Source organism: Myxine glutinosa, chromosome 11 (genome assembly GCF_964187855.1).
Source record: "Myxine glutinosa chromosome 11, kmMyxGlut1.1, whole genome shotgun sequence".
NCBI lineage: Eukaryota > Metazoa > Chordata > Myxini > Myxiniformes > Myxinidae > Myxine > Myxine glutinosa.
The window spans coordinates 16,049,099-16,065,784 of record NC_136271.1 but is presented as its reverse complement, the minus strand read 5'-3'; the positions used below and the strand labels follow the sequence as shown (position 1 = coordinate 16,065,784).

Below are 16,686 nucleotides of genomic sequence, written 5' to 3'. Positions count from 1 at the left end.
TTATTGATAAACATGTTTTGGCGTGCAAAATGTTGCAAGTCACGCAGTCGCGTCGTAAGACGGAGGATTCTGCGATCGAGACCGCCCCCCGTCTGCCCGGCGGCTGGATCGAGGGGAAGGGTTCTCCGATGCCCTCCACTGGTGGCGGTCGCGAGCTGCAGGCCAGGGCACGGCCCTGGTGCGATTTCTGCAAACGCGTGGGGCACGGTGGAGACCGCTGCTTCTCTAACCCAGCTAGTCCGGCCTACCGAGGCAACCCTGCTGTTAAATCGGAGGGAGGTCAGTGGAGGTCATCAACTGGGCCCTCGCACACGACGGTGGCATCGGTGACAGAGGTCACTGCCACCGAGGCTAATTCCATTCATCCTCTGTATCAGGATTATTCAGGGACAGCCTTAGTGGGTGGCCCTGATTCGGTGCTGAAGTTTGAGGCCCAATACCTTCGGGATACTGGGGCGACACTGTGTGTTCTCCGGGCGGGGGTAGTTCCGGCCTCTCAGATGCGTTATACCGGCGAGTATATCATCCTTCGGGGCATTAACCAGGTTCCTGGCCGGTATCCCCTTGCCCTCCACCCAGACGTGGAAGGTTCGACACCGAGTTGTCGTACCGGGGAGGCATCGTCAGTCAGTCATGCAATTGGCCCATGACAATATTTCCTCGGGTCATGTCGGAGCTGCCAAGACCTTAGCCAAGGTCAAGAATCAGTTCATATGGCCCGCCATGTCGCGAGACTTGCTCCTCGGTCCGTTTTCCCTCCTGTAAACGCTTTCCCCAACTTGAGTTTGGCCCCCTTGTCTCTCTATTGTGCTTTGTGTGAAGTGTAACTCTTGTGGGGTAGATATTAATGTGGTGTATTGTGTTTAATATTGTGTTGTGGATAAACCTTGTTCATTGTATAAGCCTGTTAACGATTACCGCCATCATATTGCCATGTGATTTGCACCTACTACAAATACTGGTTTCAAAACGCCGTCTATCCGACGGGTTTTTTACTTAGGTGGGGAGGACTGTGAGAAACAACCTTGTTCTCACCAAATTAGTGCCCCGCCCACCACGTCACGTGACCTCCTTTCAGCCTCACGCGATTGGGTGGCGATTCGGCACGCGATTGGTGGACGGTGGGAGAGCGGGCCGCCATCTTGTGCGACGGACGTGGCTCGAAGGCGTCGAGTGGAAAATAGCAAAAAGGGGATTTTTTAAGCCTCACGACAGCCGAGTTGTGCTGATCGTTTATAGTTCTGTATTTTAAGAGTGAGTAACTCCGGAAGAGACGAGTGATTCCCGGATATCGTAGATTGGAACTGTGAGTCATATGGCCTGTGTCGTGTTTGGAGCTTCTGGTGCCGACAGTTCCTGCAGGCTTTGTGCTGTGTAGTCCACTCTGTTACCATCCATTGTTTTTGAAATCGAGCCAATAAATCATCGTGCCTACCCCTAGAGGCCGGTTAAAACACAGTTGTGTTTATTGAGTTCTCTTTGTCCACCCCGTGGACTACTTGAAGCCCGGACATTAACGTCAGTATTCCGTGCTGGAAGCCTTTAACAGCCGGAGTCGCGACAATATATATATATGTGTGTGTGTGTGTGTGTGTGTGTGTGTGTGTGTGTGTGTGTGTGTGTGTGTGTGTGTGTGTGTGTGTGTGTGTGTATATATATATATATGCGTGTGTATGTGTATATACATGTGTGGGTGATGTGTGTGTGTGTGCGTGCGTGTGCATATGTGCGTGTACATATGTGTGTGTGCATTATATGTAAAAAAATACTCATCCCATCCCCTCCCTCCTTTAAGCCTAATATTATCCCATCCCACCTCTCCCCCCCCCCCCCTCCCTTCGAAATAAGTGCTTCAATCTATGGCCTTTTCTTCAGTATGTCCATGTGTGTGAGTGTCAGCTCCATGATTAGTTTAGTCCTTGTTTTAAAAATAATAATAATAATAAAAATAATAAAGCGAAGCAAAGCGTTATGTGATGTGGTCTACGTCTTCATCACTTAAGACTATCGGATTAACTTAGCTTCTTACTTCTGTCAGTCCTATGATGAAAGGAAAGGAAAACCTGCCACACAAGGAGCAACCACGCAGTCAAGTCACCAAAGTGCACAATCACTCACTGCTGTCTGCAGATTCCGTAACTTCAGAGCCATCGGTCTCTGAATAAAACGATTTATCCTTACGGTCTTTTTTCTTCTCCTTCCCTGCAGGCTTGATCCACTCAGGTACCTGCCACAGCCCAAGTTAAACACATACATGCAGGCAACAGAATTTTTATTACACTTAAACAGCACATACGGCTATTATTGTGCACAAAACACATGACCACTTTAACATGTGAACAATAATCCCTCTGTGTTTATCCCCCCCCACCCCCCTCCCCATCACCTCAACATTCCGGACAGATGGGTCAGGTGCCTGTTCTGGCCAATCGGGAAGCTCCTGGTAGCCTGGAACCTTCATGTTCAGAAGATGAGAGAGTGAACCCAGCTGGTATTGGTCACGATCTATTTAACAGATAGACATGCATGCACACAACCAGCAATCTCTACAAGTCAGGAACAAGGATGTCCACCCAAAAGTGTCATCATCAAAATGTGATTCTACAGCTTACATGAACAATCATGAATGGATCTTATAACCTTAAATATTGTGACGATTCTGCAAAGTCTTCACCCCTTCTCCTTGGAAACGCATACAACATACAGGTTCTCCAGTTACCTACTTCTTTAGTACATGTCCAGAATAGTCCTTTCTCTTTGTGTCGTGGGGGTTGACCAGGTCAATATGCATCGTGTGGCATTAGCGAGGTGTTTCCCCTTTTTCTCCCCCTTTCGGATTAAGTACATAAATTAATTAATTCCGGGTTTTTTTTTACCGCCGTTGATGCAATGTCGTTTACACTTCCCCATCCAACACGTTCCATTAGTTATTCACGTCTGTTGTTAGTGTTCTTTATAATGTCCTTAAAAATAGGACGTTTCCTGTTTGGAATGATTTTCAATTTTGTTTTGCTGCCAGACAGGCAGACAGAGCAATAAAAAATTTTTTATGTCACTCCTCTCTGCATGTGCAATCGGGACAAATTCAGAGACAAAGTACTATCGTGTAAAACTACAGGTTTGTTTTCCAATTCATGGTACGATTTTTTTCAAATCTGGTCTGGATTTGAATTCCAAGCCTGATATAAACTGCCATTAGTCAGGTTCACTATGTTTTTTCGTTCAAAATTTTGGTAGATTAGCAAAACTATACATTTCTGGAATATTCAGAGCATGAGGAATCCAGAAATTAATGTTGACATTTGCGTAGACACCTTTGCGAAAATGACCCTCAGGACAGTGATGAAGATCTGTAAAAGCATATTCCTGAACGGTATAGACCTAGTAGATCCTGTGTATAGGACTTATAGTTCAATCTGATACTAACAAGGCTGCTTTCTTGCTTTATAAACCCATACATATAACTTCAAAGGACTTGCAATATCATGTATTATGTAATACAGTTATATCACAAATATAAAGACAATGGTTTTCAATTACCTTTGTTTGTTGCTTTTCTATAATCCTGAGCACTATTTTGAGGCCTTTATTGGATTCCTTAACCCAGAAAACATAGGATTAGCATATTTAATTAAGTTTCTAGGTTGACTAGAAGCCGAGATAGCGCAAAATATGTATTTTATGGCGGCCATTCTGAAAATCCAAAATGGCGGCCATGCAGGTGTCTGTGCAAATGCCAACATTGATTTTCGGATTCTCCATGCTCTGATTCCAAAAATGTACAGGTTTGCTAATCTCCCAAAATTTTGAACGAAATTATATTTGTTAACATAGTGAACCTGACTACATCCTTGCGTGTTCTATGCAGGGGGAATTGGGGTGACACATCAATATGTGGTGCTATCCGTCAGAAGCACATTAACCCAGAGGATCAGTCTTCCAGCACAGCAAGCATTGGTGAACCTTCAACATCCCAAGATGTCTTTCACAAAAAAGGATGCAAGTTATCGGGACGGAAATTATAAATTCCTGCCACATTAAAATTGAGTATCCTGCGACAGAGTGGCGACATGTCCAGGATTGCTTCTCATCTCTAAACGTTTTCAAACTTGTCGGCAATGCCCCAAAGCTCTGTCAATAAAATGTCCGCTCCATAGTTTTACTCATAGTGTCCTGTCACCAGTGATTAATAATGCAGGATGACGGATAGTCGATCAACCTTACTGCCGAGGCGAACTCCGAATAATGGCGGGACTTTTTGGCACGCGCGGGACGAAAACAAAGAGCTTACCATCGACGGCCGCCACACGGGTTATTCTCGGACCAGACACCATGCAAACAAGACACAACAGAGAAAATGCACAGTAAGGAATTTAATGAAGTAAATCAAAGAACCAAAAATGAATGGTGAGATAAAAACTAATATCCTAACTTGACACGTCTCCATCAGACACAAATACAGACAAGGGGAAAGATTAAATAAAAATAAATTGTTTCGTTTTAAGCCGGCCGGCACTCAGCTTGCTCAACGAGGCTTTTAGGAGCTTGCTGGTTGTCGAAGCTCGAAGTCGCACCGGCGGGAAGCGCACAAGATGGTCGCTCGCCGGCGCCATGAACGTGAGCCCCTTTTTGAGGGCAGTCCTCCCTCGGGTCCCTCTGTCATCCGGGGAAGCACAACGTGGACCCACAAACCGCCACCAACACCTCATCCTCACGATCACAAAAGTCCACACGAGCTCCACAAAGTTCTCCTCACACTCGCACACTCGCCAGGAACCACCAGCACAAAAGCGACCGACCGAGAACAAAGCTCTGCCCGAGAGAGAAAGAGAGAGAGAGAGAGAGCGATTCTTCTTCCTTCAGATAAACGTTATCCAAACCGCTCTCTCTCAGCACCGAGCCATAAGAGCCAGCCACCCGAAAGACCAAGACAAAAGCGACCGCCCAGTCCAATCTCCAGCATAAGAGAGAGATTCTTCCTCCTCCGTTCTCGAAGTCTTTCGGTGACGTCACCCTGACCAATCGCCAAGCTCCATCGGATCATCCCACATCTCCACAATCAATCACAAAGCTCGGGGCATGGCCTGTCAGTTACAAACCTTTAGAGGTGGGGTTTAATTGTCGACGGGCAAATGTTCGGGTCCTGTCAGCAGTGTTGGGTGGGGCGGGGCGGGGTTTAGCCCGATCCAAAATGTTCGGGCTTCTGCCGGTATTTATGCCAGTAGCTGTGGTTTAATGGACCTTAGTTGTTATTGTAAAAGACGTGAGTTTTATGGCCGGCCTGGTAGTTATAAAAAAAATAGGGGAAAAAAACAACAGGAGGCAATCACATACTGAGGAGATTAATCTTAAACCCTAGAGCTAATTAGCATGTCTTCACCCCAACCCCCACACCCCCCACTCCCCCTCATGTGAAGAACACAAACGATCTTAAGCTCAGTTTTCCACCTTAAATACATCGAGATTGGCATCCTACTCACATGTGGTCCATGCTACCCGACACGGTTATATCTCCACTATGGTATGTCATCACCTACCCCCACAAACGTAACAATAGGAAGGGAAATGGCAGGAAGAGAGTTCAGATGTTGTGACATTTCATCATAAACTCGAGCACATACCACCAGGCTGAACAGTTTATGTTTTAGTATCCCATTGATGGACGGGATCGGGATCTGCATCCGTACCTGAACCAAAATCTAATTGGTTTGTTCTTGTCACACACCCAACCTGTTGACCAAGTTTCATCCAAATTCGTCCATAACTGTTTGAGATATCGTGCTATATATCGTTTTTGGCCCTACTTCATGATGGTGAAGAATCACTTGAAAAGTTCCAGTATTCGGATCTGGACATTCACCAAGACAGTATCTAAGGCTCATAGTGAACCTGCCACACACAGATGTCTCGTGTATTAGTCTGTATGTACAACACTTACCAGGCTTGGTGGCTTAATAATGGTTAGTGTCCACTCTGAGTCTGGGAGGTCAGTGGTTAGAACCCCTTCCGAGTTATACAGACTACAACCCCAAACCAACACCCAAAGGTGTTGATATGGTATAACAAGTTTGGGGTCACCTTGGAGGGAGAATGTGATTTATTTATTTATTTTGCAAAAATAAGAGACTGACCTTTGAATTGAGATTCAGGGATAGGTGCTGGCTTGTGGGCGAGGAAGATTTTCTTTGCGTACTTTGACAAGGTGTTCGAGTGCTCGCCTGGAACCACAAGCTGCCTTACAAACCGCGCCCGATCCCTGATGTCGTAGTTCTGGTCATACTTTGACAGGTTCAGGACGTACAGCATTAGCAGCTTGGTCTGTCGGCAGTACGAAACAGCACGTCCTCAATATGTGCCAGAGTTTCTGAACTCACAGACTTGCACTTTTCATGAGGAGTAAAGGAGGAAATTGTGACGTGTCAGAACCGTTTTTATATTAGTATACATCAGTACACTTTTACACAAATTAAAAAGATACATGTAAACGATGGACAAATACATATTGTTGCGGATATGGGATTTGGCCTCCATCCATATCCGCTTGTAAATATTCCCCTATTTCCCCAATACTCCCCAACTATCCCCAATCCCCCATTCCCTAGTCCCATTGTCTGTAAACAACACTCTGTAGGCCCGACCTTCCCCTTTTTCCCCCATTAAATGTCGTGCCCAGGTCCACCGCATCTCACGTAGACAACTTTCGGACATCTTGCTAGTTATTCTTAGTCTATGTCAGTTAAGGACTCGTTTCCATTAATTCTGACTCTTCGTTGCACCAGAATGTGATTGTATGGCACCATTAGTAAGTTTAGGACCTCCCAATACCTCCCCGCATCTCTTCCTCATACAACCACAACAACAACTACAACAACAGCGGCGGCGGCGCGGGGAGTGTGCGTCCTCACTCCGGCTTGGTTAGCCGCCATTGACCATGTGCTCCGACGGGGTTACCATGCAGGGGCTCACTGTCAGCTCCTCGTCAAGGGCGGAGCCTGGTAACCCCCCGCACCCAATAAGAAGCGGCGGACCGATTCCATCTGGGGCGGAGCTAACGAGCCGAGGGCGTGTCACTCCCCGCTGGACATGCGCAGGAAGACGGAGGTGACGTCAGATGCGCCTCAGCTTGGAGAGAAAAGGACGCCACCTCCAGCGCGACGATACCTCCCCGCATCTCTAGACCGGACCGGGTCGATTCTGCCCCTGAGCTCAAGGTGCACCTTGAGCTATCGACTGCCTGCCCTTCCTTGCCATCAATCCCTGTGTGAGTCAGTCTTGTCCCGTTTGTCTGTGGTCTGTCGGGGCTAAGATAAGACCGTGTCTAAGTGCCCATCTTTCTATGCTTTACCTCTGTGCCGTGTAATCTAATCGTTCTGCATAACAAATATTATATCCTCCTCCGGAGGTCTTGAGAACTGTACCCCTGGTGTCGTGTCATTTAACCCAGCCGTTGTGTCCTTTCCTTCATTGATTTAGCATAGCGCGATTCGGCCAACGTTCGAGTGTAATCGGGTAACTTGTGCGAACACGGCGGCCATTCCGCTCGGTCAAGCAACATCTAAGTCGTGTCCGTAACAATATAATAACAGTGTCTGGGGTTTGAATCTGGGTTCCCTAAATCATGAGCAATCGCTTCAGTTGAGAAAGCCAGACAGGCCAAGCCAATTCTTTATCGGGAGGTGTGGGTGGAGTGAGAATGGGAAAGGCCCTCATCAGTGGGAAAGAGTGGAAAAAGTAGGACAGGTATGAAGAAGAGCATTCATACCTGCCGCGAATTGGTGAGGTAGAGCTTTGCGGCAAGGTTGAGGATCTGCAGCTTGACGATGTCCTCCTCAGAGATGAAGCTTCGTGCCGCCTTGCGGAGCACATCAGGAGCCAACTTGGGTACGTGCTCAGAATACTCCCCGATCAACCAAAGAATGCTTGCTCTGGCCATGGGGACCTGGCCAGGTGAGGAATTAGTGAAGATAGGGAGTGGGAAGCAAAGAGCATAAAACTGATCCAATAACCTTTCAGCTGCATCAAACTGTATGACGTATGACGATCAACATAGTAGTTATTTTATTTTGTATGTAGCCTGTGGCTGCTGGTTGCATCATTTCTGCAAGCACGGCTGTGCCACTGATGCAGTGCCCTCTGTCGGTTAGGGCAGGAATTTGGAATTTGTGCAGAGTACCAGTGATAACTTATTCCAGGTCTTATTCGTTTATTTGTTGTTCTTTTTGTTCGTTCGTTCTTCGTTCGCGATCACGCGGTAAGAAATGTATAATCTCTCCCCTGAACAACTATTTTCTCTCATATATTATAACACCCTTTTCTTCTTTTCCTACAAAAGGATGCTTTCGTCTTGCTCACCAAATCTATTCATTCCAAAAAATATATATAATACCATCTCTTACAGTTCCTCCTTTCTACATTCCCTAAACTATCCAGAACTCCATCCCTCCTCGTGTCCTCAAACGTATTTTTGACTCGAAGGTCTCAAACTCATTTTGCAAAAAATGTTCGTTTCCCATGAATCGTACACTTTTCAAAATCCAATCTCACCCCTCCCCTCTAAATCCTCCCCATCACCCATCCCTTTCAAATCTCCCCCCTTGCCCCTTCCCTCCCCTCCCTCCTAAACTCCTCCCACACCCCTCCCCTCCGAGACTCTCTCTCGCTCCTCCCCTCCTAGACTCCCCTCTCACCCCTCCTCCTCAAAGCATCCTCCCTGCTTCTTCCTCCTTCCAACTTTCACCTTCATCTCCCCAAACCTTCTGCCTTGCTCTTCCCCCTCCTCAAATAACACCTCACTGTGCCTCACCCAATCTCCATCAAACCTTTTGTCCGCCCCATTCTTCCCTTTCTCCAAGCTATTCTGAAATCTCTGACACACCTTCAACAGCTCTCCCTACCTCTTCCTCCTCTTCCACATCTTACCCTACGCCTCCCCCCCCCCCCCCTGTTCTGGACCCGATGCTCCCCCTTCCTCTTCATTAACGGTATGGACCTCAAACATCCGGGGCCTTCGCTCAAACTTGACTGACCTCTCCATACAGGTTGCTTCTGACAAACCAGATGTGATCTGCTTAACAGAAACTTTCCTCCTTCATGATGTCTCTGATGCCTTGGTATCTCTCCCAGGTTACTCCCTCCTCCGGTATGATAGACCTGAGCCTCGTCCTGGAGGTGGGGTTGCTATCTTTATAAAAAACTCTCTTCCTCACTCGCCCTCCACTGCCCTCTCTCCACCTCACCCCCAGGAATACCTTTGGCTACGGCTTCCCCTTCGCTCCCACCTTTTGTTCATATGTGTGTTGTACCGTCCACCAATCAGCGATGACTCCATCTACATCTCACTGTCTGATAATATGGACCAACTTCTATCTACCCATCCCAACTCTCTCTTCCTCATATGTGGTGATTTCAATTGTCACCATGCCAGTTGGCTGGGTGTGGGTACCTCTCTCACCAGCCATGGCTCTTCAGCAAAGGACTTCTGCGACTCACTGGGACTGACACAATCTGTCAATTTCCCGACCCGGATCTCAGTCAACGGAGCATCTTCTCTTCTGGATTTGGTTATGACAAACTTCCCTGAAAATGTCTGCTGCTCTTCTTCTGCTCCAATCGGCTCATCTGATCATGTGCTTGTCAAAGTGGACATCTCTCTGACCATTCTCAGAGAGCCTCCTCAGCGTCGACGAGTCTGGCATTTCACTCAGGCCAACTGGCACGGTCTTCAAGCAGCCATCAATCATCTGGACTGGTCTCCCATCTCTACCGCCTCTGACATCAACTCATCCTGGGAATTCTTTCAAAGTAAATTGCTCTCTCTCATGCACAGATTTATACCATCTCGTCTTCAGTTGTCATACCCTTCCTCCCGTCCATGGTACACGGAATCTTGTGGTGAGGCTGTTGCCCTGAAACAACTTGCTTTCGTCTCCTGGAAAGCAAATCCAACGGAAGGAAATCTCATTTCCTTTCACAAAGCCCGAAACAAGTGTGTGTCCACCCTCAGGAGAGCCAGGAAACAATATCTCACCATTCTCAAGACCGAACTCTCTTATCTGTCTCCCTCTTCCAAATCCTGGTGGCGTCTGGTCAAATCTGTTTCTGGTGTTTGTTCCCCCTCCATCCCCTCCCTCACCTCAAACGGCTTAACGGCTGACTCCGCACGTGAAAAAGCTGAATGCCTCAACTCTGTGTTTGCCTCTAAATCTTGTGTCCCAAACCCATCCCTCTCTGTACCCACCGTACCCAGTCGTACCCAGCTGCTCCTGGACTCTGTGTCCTTTCCTCCTGACAAGGTGGAAAAGTTTCTGTCAACCCTCGACTCTGATTCTGATTCTGCAACTGGTCCTGACGGCATCAGCCCACGGGTCCTAAAATCATGTTCTTCTGCTCTTTCACTCCCTCTTTCTGTTCTCTTCACCCTCTCTTTTGCTCAAGGTCATCTGCCATCTGCTTGGAAATCAGCCAACATCACCGCTTTGCACAAAAAAGGTGCAAAAACAGATCCCAGCAACTACAGACCAATCAGCCTTCTCCCAATTATCAGCAAAGTCATGGAATCCATCATTGCTTCAGATATTAAATCTTTCCTCTTCTCCAATGGCTTGATCTCTGATCATCAATTTGGTTTCAGACCTGGTCACTCTACTCTGGACATGCTGCTTCTGCTTTCTCAACAATGGATGGAGGTCCTCAACGCCAAACAGGAAATTAGAGCTGTCTCCCTTGACATTTCACGTGCCTTCGATACGGTCTGGCACCCTGCTCTGCTCTCCAAACTCTCCTCCTTTGGTATCCATGGAAATCTCCATGCATGGCTGGCGGACTTCCTCTCTGGTCGTAGTCAACGTGTGGCCCTGAATGGGTTTCTCTCATCTCCTCTTCCTGTTCAGGCTGGAGTTCCCCAAGGTAGTGTTCTGGGCCCTGTGCTTTTTCTGGTCTTCATCAATGATCTCTCTGACTCTCTTGAAAATCCTCTCTATCTCTTTGCTGACGACTCTACTCTCTGTCGCTCCATTCCTCATCCCTCAGATCGGCAGTCTGCAGCCTCCTCACTCTCTGCAGACCTGGACAAAATCACAGACTGGTCAAACAAGTGGAACATGTCTTTCAATCCTGACAAATCTCACACTCTTACAATGTCTCTCCGAAAGGACCGACTGGACAACACTCCCATCTACTTTCTCAACAATCCTCTCCAAGAAGTTCTGTCGCTCAAGCTTTTGGGTCTCACTATCTGCCATGATCTTTCTTGGGAAAACCACATTTCCAAGCTGGCCTCCAAAGCCAGTCGCCGACTGGGCATCCTCCGTCGTGCGAAGTCCTTCCTTGGCACACCTGAGCTCCTCACCACATACAAGGCTTTCATCCGCAGCTCAATGGAATACTGTTCCCCCCTCTGGGCTGGTGCTCCTGCCTCACACCTTGCTCGGCTTCACGCTGTTGAGGCCAAAGCTTTCAGAATCATTGGAATCTCCTGCGATGTAGTCAACGCCGAGGGCCTTTCACTCACTCACCGCAGGCAGGTTGGTGGTCTTTCTGTCTTCTACCGACTCCTCTCCGGCCTTGCTCCCCCAGCTCTCTCTGTGCTCTGTCCCCCCAATATTCCTTCAGGTCGCACAAGATCTGCCTGCAACCCTCTTATGGTTAAACTGCCAAAGTCTAGGCTCTCTGCTCACCTTCACTCTTTCATTCCCCTTTTCTCCCGCCTCTGGAACAAACTCCCCCACTCCCTTCAATCCCACTCCTCCCTCCAGGTCTTTAAAACAGCTGTTCACCACCATCTCTTATCGTCCCCCATCGAAAACCTTGATCTTTTCTACCCCCGGTAATTCACCCCAGAGTCCTTGCAGTGTTCATATGTTTTAATCCTCTCCCACCTCCCCCCAAGTCCTCCCGATGTCCCTGCTCTCAAATGTTGTGTTTGTGTCCTTCCCCCTCTTCCCCCTCTCTTTTGTGTCCTTCCCCCTCTCTCCCCATCTTGTCTGCCGCTCCCCTTGTTTTTTTTGTTTTGTGTGTCGGTTTGTCTTTTTGTGTGATTAATGTTAGCTCTTTCACGAGCCTCGATCTTGTATACAAAAAATAAAAATAAAAAAATAAAAAAATAAAACTTGCCTACTCTTCGTGAAGGTCCCCGTGGGATCTTTAACATGCACTAACCAAAGCCGGAAGATGGGACACCGAGTTTAACGTCCATCCGAGGGACGTTGCAGTTACAGCGATACCTTGCCTGACCTGTGAAACACCGGGATGACAGTTTAAGGCTGGGCCAAGATTCAAACCCAGGCTAGACACCTCAGAGGTGAGTGTGTGTACCTCAGTCATCCTGCCAGCCCTAACGAAGTAACGAATGATAACTTATGTGGTTAACATTTCTTTACAACTAGCAATGAGCCAGTCCTTATGAACCTCAATGTCATCCTGCCAGCCCTAACGAAGTAACGAATGATAACTTATGTGGTTAACATTTCTTTACAACTAGCAATGAGCCAGTCCTTATGAACCGGTTAAATACCCCACTTTGATGGTGTATTTTATTAGAACTTGTCACACCGGCTCCCATCACTTCCGGGAGTACGGATTTTGAATTTTGTTTTTGGCAAGTCAATTTTCAAGATGTTTGTCACACTCAGCATCTCTGCTTTGTGTTTTCGTATAACGTTTGGCCTGTTATTTTGTCTGAAAAACCTTAACAGCTCTTTGACTTGATACAACTACACAAAAAATTCTTTAAAAAAAAAAATCTCATAATATTTTGAGAACACAATCTCAGATGAATGAGAAATCGTTGTTAAAGTATCAACAAAAACTTTTTAGTCTCCAGAGTTACCGATGATAAAACGAAAGTGAAAGATAATAAAGCCGGATTTATGCTTTTGCATCTACGAGTCTGCGAACATGCACGGATGTCGCCCGCAGACGTCCGCATGGGTGTTTGCCAGCATACTTGCACGTAAAGTTAACGCATGCACTAGGGGGCAGTGTCGCATTTACTAAAACTAAAGAATGTACAGAAAACGAAGAAGAACCCAGAAACGGAAACCCATTTCCACCTTCGGTAAAAGTGTAAACAAACATATGCTCGTTGCATCAACTTCTGTGGATCAATTTCTGTAGCCTACAGAAATGGATAGGAGAAGGATATTGAATGCCTCAATGAAGAATTTAGTTGGCTATGCTGTGCTTGAGGATCAGTTTACTGAAGAAATTGGTCTCAGTTTCACAGTGTTTAACAAATCAATGGAGCCAAGCCAACATAATATAGTGGTCCGGTACTTTCTGCCCCCGGGCCAAGAGTCCCCACTCTTTGTCTTCAGTCGCTTCTTCAGCCGCACAAATTTGTCTCGCATCGCCTTCCATTTGTCGTTGCAAACTCCCGGATCGTTGTCTAATGTTTTCCCGATCTCCCTCCAATAAGTCATCGTAGCCTGGTTATTTTTTTATAATATTTTGATGAGGTGTCATACAAATGTTTGTATTTGTGAACCTCACCTGAGAGTCGCTCCTCAAACTGCTCCATTGCTATTCTCCGTTTGAATGCTTTGGTTCTTCGTTTTAGTTCAGTTTTGGGTCTGGACCCAACCCCCAATGCTACCGGATATACTGCCCTGCTCAACCAATCAGCGTTTGTTTGACGCACATGACCACAGCTGCGCGCAACGTGTTGTTGAGATTATGGAGGTGTGCGCGTCGACCCCTCTGCGAGCCTCTGCGGGTGACAGTTACCCATAAACCCCTTCTCTGCGTAGCTATGCAGAGACGTTTACGTGCATCTTCGCAGAAGCATAACTCCGGCTTAAGACTCCAGGTAAGAGACATCGGAAAGGCTGGATTTATTTATTATTTTGATGTTCCACTTACAGCAATTCCATCGAGCAACTTTGCCATGTGCCGGATAATATCCGTGTGCTTCGATGGCTCCAACTGAAGCAGCTTGCGAATCACCACTACACTTTCGGCCACGACCCACTCTACAACCACAAAACGAGACACAAAATGACCAAGATGAACGTTACACTTAAAAAGTAAAAACAAAGAACAAAGCTCATGGATGAGAAGTTGAAAATAAGAAATAATCAAAACAGAAATCGACTACAATTCTTAAAAATGAAAAACCCCGGCCTATCTGACACCTTCCGCCCAATCACGATTTCAAATACCATCACGATTCGAGAGCAGGCCCACAAGGCCGGTGAGGCAGGTGTCTGTGATCTGTGAGATGTTTGTGGCACAGCGGCCAATGGCGTGGATGGTCGCAGCGACAAAGGTTTTATCTTGACTGCGAACATACGTCTGCGGTACACAAGATCAGATGCTGAAATTGTCAAAACTGCCAATTTGCACTTATTGATTTTTAATACAATGGCGTAATGTTAACGGAAGACGTTGTACACAAGTGGCAGTTTTTAGAAACAAAAAAAAAAAAGTCAAAAACAACATGTTAGTAATGTTGGAGAGGAAGAGTAACTGTGAAGGAGTTGTAGGAAGTCTCCATCTCAGAATCTTACTATAAATCACTAAATGTCCGTCCGTCCGTCCATCCGTCCATCCGTCCATCAGTCCGTCCGTCCATCAGTCCGTCCGTCCGAAGGTACCGCAAAAACGGCTGAACCGATCGCAACGATATTTTGGGTGGGTAATCCTGGGATCCCCTGGAGTAAAATAGGTTATATTGTTTTTCCAATTTCAGCTTTGGCTTCCAGTATTTTCAGGTTTGGACTCGCGTATAATGTTATTTTCCCGGGTACCGCACAAACGGCTGCACCAATCGGACTCGGTGACCTTGGACAAAGACCTTTTATAAGGACATGGGCTGAATTCCTGCTTGAGAGAATGCCAACCCCCTCCCCGCCATCATGGTCGTCTCTCCAACTCACAATCCCACGAGTTATACGGAAAGGACGACCCAAAACCAATTATCTTCTTTTTGATTCATATATAAACATCATTAAAAGTAAATAATGACCTCGGCCAAAGTTCAAACGGCGTGAGTTTAATCTCTACATGAGAGAATTCCACATAGCTATTTGGGCGGTGTATAAGCTAACAGATCTGCGAATGGTTCGGTGGATGTGTGGAGTATCGTTGAGAGAGAGGAAGACAAATGATGATTTGCAAAAGATGATGGGAATAGAGCCTGTGATGGATGCTGTGAAAAGAAACAGTTTGAGATGGTTTGGTCATGTGTTGAGGAAGGATGAAAGTGGCTGGTTGAGAAGAGTGATGGAAATGAAGGTAGAAGGAAGTAGAGGATGGGGAAGACCAAGAAAGACTTGGCTAAAGATGGTCAAAGAAGAAATGCGGGCAAGGGGGTTAACAAGGGGAGATGCAGAAAATAGGGCAAAATGGAGAAGATTGTCATGGGGACCGCAAGGCTAACCCCCGCTCTTGCAGGGAAAATGGCCTTAAAATGCCTGTTGTTGTTGTTGTATAAGCTAACAGATCGCTGTCTCCATTGATCTTGCCAAGGCCGTAACACCTATCAGCTCAAAATCCTTTTAACTGTTGACTTGGTAGTTTTTACAATGAAGGAAACATTAACAATGTTGTTGCAAGTTTATTTTGTGATTAATTTGTGATTGGAGTTATGTTGTTCGGAATGAAAAAAGAGATATCGAGTTCAAGTGAATGACGACATGCCGTGATGGTTTCTACTTTCTAAACGTGAACTTCACGGATCGCCACATGCAGATTCGCCACGGACCCACGATCGATGTTTCTATACGTGAACGTACCCGTTTGTTTGCGAACGGGTACGTTTTTCATGGAAGTCCTTCACGAACTTGCTGTCAATGTCTGACGTGCGACTGAAGGTGCTACAGGAATGTGGAATTTATTGGTTTCATGCTTTAGCATTCGCCGTATCTGCATTGTCTGTTTGCTTCTGGCCTCCCACCCGTGCATAGCACGGGTATCTCACTAGTTATATAAATATACTAATTACTGGCACATGGGATCCACGTCACCATAGTAAAATATTTCCTGGATAAAAATGATATCACTGATAACAAAAATGAAATAAACAATCCAAACATTTAACATCCAAACAGTTTCCCTGTCCATTTCCATGTAAAAAAGACCATTCAAAATGATGGCTGGCATTCCATGAAAGAATACAGAATTACAGTTAGGATCACGAAAGACCTGCATCAGAGAGAGACCACAATTAATCAAAGTGGTGAAAGGGCTTAGAGCAACGATTCAAGTGTTTAACTCCATAAAATGAAGGGTACCACTTTGCATTAGTAGAGAAGGAACACACAAAGCAGTTATCAAATACTCAAAGACCTCACCTGGAACTCACGCAGGATGGTGGACATGCTTGTCTCACTTCCCAGATTTGTCAGGATTTCAAGCTGTTGTGGGAGTAGAGCTCTCATTATGCAACGATGGATTCAACGATTCTCTAGATGTTGCCAGGCAGAACGCTAACACATTAAAACAGTAGCAGGCGTGCATCTTTTGACAAGTGGTGCTTTAACAAGATAAGTGGGATAAGGGAAAGCTCGTGCTACGCACCTTGAGTGTTTTGATGAGAGTTGGATCCGTTGATCTGATGTAAAAACTCTTTAAGTAAGGTTCAAACATCCCCTGTGGGCACAGGCCAAATAGAAAGGGTTATAGGAAGACATCTTTAAAAGGCTAAAGTTCAAATTTTTCTTCGATTTAAAATATCCTGTATTCACGACT

The 16,686-nt window shown here is 46.3% G+C and overlaps 1 protein-coding gene across 2 annotated transcripts in view; it reads right to left on the bottom strand.

The window, feature by feature from the left end:
• AP3B2 (adaptor related protein complex 3 subunit beta 2) overlaps nucleotides 1-16,686 on the bottom strand; it is a 102,902-nt gene that overhangs the window by 21,696 nt on the left and 64,520 nt on the right. For both annotated transcript variants that reach the window (XM_078786431.1, XM_068130216.2), the window contains 8 exons: nucleotides 16,516-16,587; nucleotides 16,290-16,352; nucleotides 14,157-14,289; nucleotides 13,858-13,967; nucleotides 7,763-7,939; nucleotides 6,132-6,318; nucleotides 2,387-2,505; nucleotides 2,119-2,227 (listed from right to left, as the gene is read on the bottom strand). In XM_078786431.1, the coding sequence (XP_078642557.1) occupies nucleotides 2,119-2,227; nucleotides 2,387-2,505; nucleotides 6,132-6,318; nucleotides 7,763-7,939; nucleotides 13,858-13,967; nucleotides 14,157-14,289; nucleotides 16,290-16,352; nucleotides 16,516-16,587 (970 nt within the window). The remainder of the gene's footprint in view (nucleotides 1-2,118; nucleotides 2,228-2,386; nucleotides 2,506-6,131; nucleotides 6,319-7,762; nucleotides 7,940-13,857; nucleotides 13,968-14,156; nucleotides 14,290-16,289; nucleotides 16,353-16,515; nucleotides 16,588-16,686) is intronic.